Genomic DNA, 8,386 nt, shown 5'->3' with positions numbered 1-8,386 from the left:
ATCAAATAAATTAAATCATAAATATTAGTCTAAAATTTCATGTTAAAACATAAATTGTATTATTAAAAAAATTACAAATCAAATTTATATAATTATAATGCAACAACATGGTATAAATAGATTAAACTCTTAGTCGATACTAATGGTGTCCATCTGAAAGTGTAATACATGATTCATTTTCTTCATAAATATAAAAATATAGTACATAAATTCATTGATTATAACTAAATGATATAAAATGATTAATAAAAGAAAATGAATAAAAAAATTCAAATACAATAGTACCCATCTACTATGACTTTTTGTGAATCATTCAAAACTTCTACTAAATCTAAATATTGGTAAATTACTGTAAGGGGGGCCGAGAAACTAACAATTATTAGAACAAAACAATATAACTACCAATAAAAACAATTACCAAAAAATAAAAGAATTTTGGTAATCTAACTTGAATTTGAGCAAAATTTGAGAAATAATTAGAAGGAAATGAAATGTACACGTTTGAATTGAAATCTAGATTTTATTGTCTGCTCAATTGTAATGGATAATCGATGAATGTGGTTTAACATCAGATGTTCAACATTTTACCCAATTTAAGGATTTTACATTCACAGTTGTTAAGACTCATGAATATTTGGATATAATTAATTAATTAATTGAGATGTATAATAGTCGAATTGAATTTAATTGAATTATGTCTAATATAGATGTATTTTTTTTTAATTGAAATGTGTTAAGTTTTAGTTGGGTTAAATGAAATTTAGACTAATTTATTTTCATATTTTTTTTGTAAACGATTTGACGATTTAAACGGTTTACAGAAATTGAAACCTAAACCAAACCACTTCGAAGCGGTTTGGTTCGGTTCAAAACCAAAATGTTGACGAATCCACGTGGAACCAACTAACGATTTCAATTCGATTTTACAGTTTGACGATTTCGTTGTTCAGCCCTATGTACATGTTATTTCATAGTTGTTTGAGTTTAACATAATAAAAATGAATTGCAACCAAGTTTAATAAGTAATTGTTGTCTATATATTTAATTAATTTTGAAAGATAACATATTTTGTAAACTATTTTATGTATACTTATATATTTATTATTTTATTTATTTCGAGAGATTTAATACCAACTTCTTCTTCTTCTTTTTTTAATAACTCGGATGTCCAAGTTTCGTCTGATTAATCCTCAGGAGTACCGGTCTTTCCCTCTGGTTCGCCACCTAGGTAGATTCGGATGCGATCACGAGTTATACACACTTGAGCCAAGTATTCGGGATGCGGTTCTCCCCCCTGTAGACCTCCTTTTACGACGTGCAAACAAGACCCGAAGGGACGACATAGCACACTATAGCTTTACCTCCACAGGATAACTGCCTTCTAACATAAATGTTGTCTTCCAGCTACCGTGGGGATTCGAACTTTCGGTACTCCATATAGAACCCTCCTGCTTTATCACTGCGCCATGCTCGTAGGGACTTCGATACCAACTTTACGTATATGGGAACCGTGTATTTGGAAGTCTTGTTGAAAGGATAACAAAGTGACCTAATTCTTGCAAACTAAACTACATTGATGAAATTGCTTCGAATTAAAATTCAGTGACCTGATTGCAAGTAAGTGTAAAGATCAGTAATGCTGGTTGAAATTTCCTTTACTCTTACCAACTTTGGTAAATTATCATTCTAGTAATCAAGTTGGTATCAACTTCTTTCAATTTTTTATTATTTCGCTACTGATCATTTATTTCTTTCAGTTTCATGGGCACGCTTTTTAACATTCATAACGTGTGTTTTATGTCTTTAAATATGGCAATCCTCTAAGACTCATTAGGAAGATGACACCTTTTGTGATAATTTTAGAGTTATAACGAAAATGTCACTTGGACATTATTTACACCAGAGTGTAAACTTCGATACACTTGTAGCATAACCTTTATTAAATGCATACACAATCAACACAATCTCTTGTAAAAAAATACTAATCTCCCAACCTAATCCACCATGCATCATGCTAAAGACCACATAATGGTTTTCTTAATTTTAAATCGATGATTTTACCTTTGCCATAACTATCAAGGTTGTGGCTTATTATCGTAGCATGTCACGTTTTTGAATTTTGAGTCAGAACTAGTTGAACAAATGTTTTATTAAGTCGAGATCTAATCATAACATCTTAAGAGCATCTCCAATCGTGATGTAAAATAAATTTAAATTATGATTGGATTTTCAAAGTGGTCGAAAACTTCTCCAATGAAGAGATGCAAAGAAAATACAAAATGCATTTTCCAACAAAAAGTGAATTTAGGTATTCCCATTAAAACAAAATTTCAATTTCAATTTAGTGAGATGTAAATGAGGACTTAAATATAATTTCGAACATACCAATTTAAACTCAAATTTACTGAAGATGCTTTGAGCTTTACTTCGTTAGTCTTAAATAGCAAGAGCTTTGCTTAAATGCTTGATTAGCTTCATCGTCACCATTGTTGACTCATACTCGTGGACTCAACCTCTTCCTCTTTATCGTGAGCTCATCTCTTTTAAATGTGCTCATCCTAGGAATGGGCTCGGCCTCACCTTCATACCATATAGTGTTACGGTATAACAAATAATGTAGTAGTGAAAATTTTTCGGAATAATTACCAAAAAAATCATAGTAACGATGTAAAAAATACGTTGTTTAAATTTTCAATTATTTTTTATTTTTATTGTGAAGTATTTGAAAAGATAAATAGATTCTACCTGTATTATGACCACCAGATTATGGCGTTCAATTATTGCTCCAATACAAAACAAAATTTATATTTGGAAATATTTATTGATTTTCTATCAAAAGAATAAAAGCTAAAAGAACACAATTGCAGATGACAATGAAAAGCACAAGCATTTGGACGGCATAATCTTCATTACAGATTTAATTAGTTAATTAATTTCAAAAGCTTCACAAATGATTGGTAAAATGACAATGACATACCCCTAATACATTTTTGAAAAATACAAGCCTTGAAATGCACAATATTGACACGTGCATAATTTAAGATGAAAAACATTTATTTTTCATCCATTGGAAGCTATTCCTTATAGAAGTCTTCGTATGGCTTTCAATGGTATAAGTCTTGTATGATTTCGTTCTCCTGTTTCTCTTATGCTCTCCATGGCCAAATTGTGATGATGATATATAGGAGGTCGAGGAAGCAATTTTATATGTTCGTGGAGGATTTGGTACATGATAAACGTTATCAAAATTGGTGGGGCAACGGTGGTTTTCACATGCTCGAACCCTTGATTCGAAGAGTAGGACGGTGGACTGTCATTCATCTCTCTCATCTTCACCTGTTTGGATGTGAGAGGGGGAAGAGAGAATGAAAGAGAGGACCGTTATTATGGCAAGAAGTTAAAGATTAATGAAAATGAGAATTTTTTAATTGAAATGATTAATGAATGGTTGAATTGTCGAAATTGCGTTGGGTTTTTTTCAAAAATAAATAAAAATGTTAAGAGTATGCATGGAATTGGAAAGAGAAACTAAATTCAAGTTTAGTGACATAGTTGAAATTAAATTAAAGTTTGATGACTCAGTAGGAATTAAATTATAGTTCAATAACTCTTGTTTAAGCCTCGAATAATCAAATTAGACAATTTTTACCTTACATGTTGATGACAACATGAATTTAGTAGAATTTTTATGATAATAAATTTTCGGAGAAATGATTTTTAGAGAATGATTTTTAGAGAATTTTTATGATAATAAAACCAAACAGTGGCTTAATCTAGACTGATGAGTTATGTCTATAGTATATGTGTTTATCTCTAATGACTTAAGCTTAGATATCATAATTCATAACGTTGAAGTTATTTTTTTACTCAATAAATAAATGAAAGATGCTACATAAAGAGGGACCTGTCCAACAGGGCTGAAGTGTCTAGCACCTCAACCCTTGATTTTAATTTTAGACCAAGGGTTGAGGTGCCACCCTGTCACAGGGCCTGTGACAGTCTCTGTTTGATCAGCAAATTCCTAAAGAAATTTCTCTCGATTCTATCAAGTGAAGGCCCCCAAAGAAATTCAGATATTCCTCCATGGACCTCTCTAGAATTAGAAAAGGTTAGACACCAAACGTATCAATCACAATTCTTTATTCTCTAGGCCTGAAAGTTAATAAAGAAGGTCAAATTTTAGTCTTATCATGAACGGTCAGTATGTATTTGTCTAAAAAGTAGTTGTAAGATACCAATCGAACATATGCAAAATTGGCAGTAAGACAATATAATTATATATAATTTCTTTTTGGCTACACCATTTAAAAATTAGAGGCATACAATACAAGGATATTACTTTAAAAGAAACTCGTCATCCCATATGAAAATCATCCATCTCGCGAAGAGTCAAAATGTGCAAAAAGGGTTATTTAGAAGAGACTCCTCGATGTTCAAATTAGTCGAGAAGTTTCGTCTCATGCCACTTTAGACTTGTGTTGTTTATCTCTAAAGTTAAAAGCCACAAACTATAAACGCTTAGAGATTCTTGCACGTTTTGACGTCAATAACAACTTGGTAAACATAAACCGGTTGCTACACCCTCTCAATGTGTTCACAATTCAGCACCAAAAAGGATCTAATTAGCATAGACGAAGCTTTTATTTTATTTTATTTTTTAATACTGCAAAGTATCAAAAAGAGAGGCTGTCCACTGTGATACACCTTTTAAATTATGAAAGGTTAATAATAGAAGGTGGATTATCTAAACAGCGTGTTTTTTTCTCGCTACCTTTATACATTTTTAGCAAAATAACTTTATGGGGTTCGATTAATCAGAACATTTGGAAAGAAAGAAATCCCTAGAAAACTATGTGTAAAATCTTGAAAAACAAGCTCAGGAACATAGAATCTCTGCCCTTTAAGTAACCTTTGTTCCAAGCAATTCTAAAACTTCCTCTCTTTTCCAATGTATAACTCTAAATTCTCCTCATCTTTTCCTCTTTGCAAATCCTCTTTTCTTTGCACGATAAACTTCGAAAATGGCTGTGACGCATGCTGATCTTGCTCCAAGCCGACGAAGATGTGACCTGGGCAGCAAAACTGGCGCATTTTTAACGATTTTGTCTATATTGTTAGGCCTTCTTTCCTTCATTCTCTGTCTCATATCCGAGGCCAGTCGTTCCCAGGTACTAATCGAACAGTATAACTATTGGACTACGTGAAGCCTAATCATGTGTGCTTTTCTTGTTTTCTTATTTCATTTTGTTCTTTATTGTTCTCGAAAGAAAGGATTTAGCCTTTAAACCATCTGATACAAATGCAGATGATATGGGAGGCATCGAGCGGTGAAGGGAAAGTTATAAAATCTGAGTGCACATATTCAGTATAAGTCTTGTATGATTTCGTTCTCCTGTTTCTCTTATGCTCTCCATGGCCAAATTGTGATGATGATATATAGGAGGTCGAGGAAGCAATTTTATATGTTCGTGGAGGATTTGGTACATGATAAACGTTATCAAAATTGGTGGGGCAACGGTGGTTTTCACATGCTCGAACCCTTGATTCGAAGAGTAGGACGGTGGACTGTCATTCATCTCTCTCATCTTCACCTGTTTGGATGTGAGAGGGGGAAGAGAGAATGAAAGAGAGGACCGTTATTATGGCAAGAAGTTAAAGATTAATGAAAATGAGAATTTTTTAATTGAAATGATTAATGAATGGTTGAATTGTCGAAATTGCGTTGGGTTTTTTTCAAAAATAAATAAAAATGTTAAGAGTATGCATGGAATTGGAAAGAGAAACTAAATTCAAGTTTAGTGACATAGTTGAAATTAAATTAAAGTTTGATGACTCAGTTGGAATTAAATTATAGTTCAATAACCCTTGTTTAAGCCTCGAATAATCAAATTAGACAATTTTTACCTTACATGTTGATGACAACATGAATTTAGTAGAATTTTTATGATAATAAATTTTCGGAGAAATGATTTTAGAGAATGTGTAGTTAAAAAATAAGAAAAATTATGGATACACATGCAAAACTATTTTACCGAGAAAATTTGTTATTAAAATTAAGGTTTTATTTTTTTTTTTTTTTTGAAAAGAGAGTTTTCGAAAATGAAATCCAAACAGTGGCTTAATCTACACTGATGAGTTATGTCTATAGTTATACATAAATATATGTGTTTATCTCTAATGACTTAAGCTTAGATATCATAATTCATAACATTGAAGTCATTTTTTACTCAATAAATAAATGGAAGATGCTACATAAACAGGGCCTATCCGACAGGGTAGAGGTGTCCAGCACCTCAACCCTTGATTTTAATTTCAGATCAAGGGATGAGGTGCTGCCCTGTCACAGGGTCGTGTGACAGCCCCTGTTTGATTAGCAAATTCCTAAATAAATTTCTCTCGATTCTATCAAGTGAAGGCCCCCAAAGAAATTTGATATTCCTCCATGGACCTCTCTAGAATTAGAAAAGGTTAGACACCAAACGTATCAATCACAATTCTTAATTCTCTAGGCCTGAAAGTTAATAAAGAAGGTAAATTTTGAGTCTTATTATGAATGGTCAGTATGTATTTATCTAAAAAGTAGTTGTAAGATACCAATCGAACATATGCAAAATTGGCAGTAAGACAATATAATTATATATAATTTCTTTTTGGCTACACCATTTTAAAATTAGAGGCATACAATACATGCATATTACTTTAAAAAACTCGTCATCTCATATGAAAATCATCCATCTCGCGAAGAGTCAAAATGTGCAAAAAGGGTTACTTAGAAGAGACTCCTTGATGTTCAAATTACTTGAGAAGTTTCGTCTCATGCCACTTTAGACCTGTGTTGTTTATCTCTAAAGGTAAAGCCACAAATCATCAACGCTTAGAGATTCTTGCACGTTTTGACGTAAAAAAAACAACTCGGTAAACATAAACCAAATGCTACACCCTCTCAACGTGTTCAGAATTCAGCACCAAACGCTTAGAGATTCTTGCACGTTTTGACGTAAAAAAAACAACTCGGTAAACATAAACCAAATGCTACACCCTCTCAATGTGTTCAGAATTCAGCACCAAAAAGGATCTAATTAGAATAGACGAAACTTTTATTTTATTTTTTAATACTGCAAAGAATCAAAAAGAGAGGCTGTACACTGTGATATACCTTTTAAATTATGAAAGGTTAATAATAAAAGGAGGATTATCTAAACGGTGTGTTTTTTTTCTCGCTATCTTTATACATTTTTAGCAAAATAACTTTATGGGGTTCGATTAATCAGAACATTTGGAAAGAAAGAAATCCCTAGAAAACTATGTGTAAAATCTTGAAAAACAAGCTCAGGAACATAGAATCTCTGCCCTTTAAGTAACCTTTGTTCCAAGCAATTCTAAAACTTCCTCTCTTTTCCAATGTATAACTCTAAATTCTCCTCATCTTTTCATCTTTGCAAATCCTCTTTTCTTTGCACGATAAACTTCGAAAATGGCTGTGACGCATGCTGATCTTGCTCCAAGCCGACGAAGATGTGACCTGGGCAGCAAAACTGGCGCATTTTTAACGATTTTGTCTATATTGTTAGGCCTTCTTTCCTTCATTCTCTGTCTCATATCCGAGGCCAGTCGTTCCCAGGTACTAATCGAACAGTATAACTATTGGACTACGTGAAGCCTAATCATGTGTGCTTTTCTTGTTTTCTTATTTCATTTTGTTCTTTATTGTTCTCGAAAGAAAGGATTTAGCCTTTAAACCATCTGATACAAATGCAGATGATATGGGAGGCATCGAGCGGTGAAGGGAAAGTTATAAAATCTGAGTGCACATATTCAAGTAGTGGCAAAATCCCTCTATTATCTGCAACAGGTGCATTTTTTGCTCTAGCAATGGCAATGGTGATACAGCATACATATCTATTGGTCGCGGTGAGTAAAGCGGATTCTCTGCTTGCAATTACTTGGGACCCTGATTCTGATTTTGCCAAGAGTCTCACATGGCAAGCCGGATTTTTCTTCGTTACAACTTGGTATGTTAAGTACTTATTTTACACTAGAATTTACTCAAAGGAAATACTTATATTTCCATCTCCCTGCATGCCTATGTACAGTTTCTTCTACGAAAATAATGGTATTATCTTATGAGTCTTTCTGATTTACATGTACTATGTTGTCTGAATACATCTATGGCATGTTTGGTATGTTGAAATTGTCAATTCTAAACTGTATGAAAGAAGAATAAGTTAAAATTCCGTCTATTATATAGTACAATATTGGTTACAAACTACACAACATACTCGTATGGTTGAATGTTTCGACTATCCTTCTAACGTATCCCACAAATTTTTAGGACTGAAACATCGGTTTCTTGACGTCATTGCAGGGTATGTTTTGCTGTTGGAGA

At 32.7% G+C, this 8,386-nt stretch overlaps 1 protein-coding gene across 1 annotated transcript; it reads left to right on the top strand.

Moving 5' to 3' along the window:
- Positions 1–7,474: 7,474 nt before the first annotated feature.
- Positions 7,475–8,127, top strand: LOC111392827. The gene is made up of 3 exons (XM_023018220.1): positions 7,475–7,621; positions 7,759–8,012; positions 8,094–8,127. The coding sequence occupies exons 1-3, from the start codon at positions 7,475–7,477 to the stop codon at positions 8,125–8,127; spliced, it is 435 nt and encodes a 144-aa protein (XP_022873988.1).
- The last annotated feature ends 259 nt before the right edge of the window (positions 8,128–8,386 follow it).

Source organism: Olea europaea, chromosome 4 (assembly GCF_002742605.1).
Source record: "Olea europaea var. sylvestris chromosome 4, O_europaea_v1, whole genome shotgun sequence".
In the NCBI taxonomy this organism is placed as follows: Eukaryota; Viridiplantae; Streptophyta; class Magnoliopsida; order Lamiales; family Oleaceae; genus Olea; species Olea europaea.
This window is presented reverse-complemented; position numbering and strand designations above follow the sequence as displayed.

Bases quoted from the DNA above. Each gene is read 5' to 3' on its own strand.
- LOC111392827 (XM_023018220.1), top strand. From the start codon at position 7,475: ATGGCTGTGACGCATGCTGATCTTGCTCCAAGCCGACGAAGATGTGAC. The intron at 7,622-7,758 runs GTACTAATCGAA...ATACAAATGCAG, and splicing joins CCGAGGCCAGTCGTTCCCAG to ATGATATGGGAGGCATCGAG. The intron at 8,013-8,093 runs GTATGTTAAGTA...GCCTATGTACAG, and splicing joins TTTTTCTTCGTTACAACTTG to TTTCTTCTACGAAAATAATG.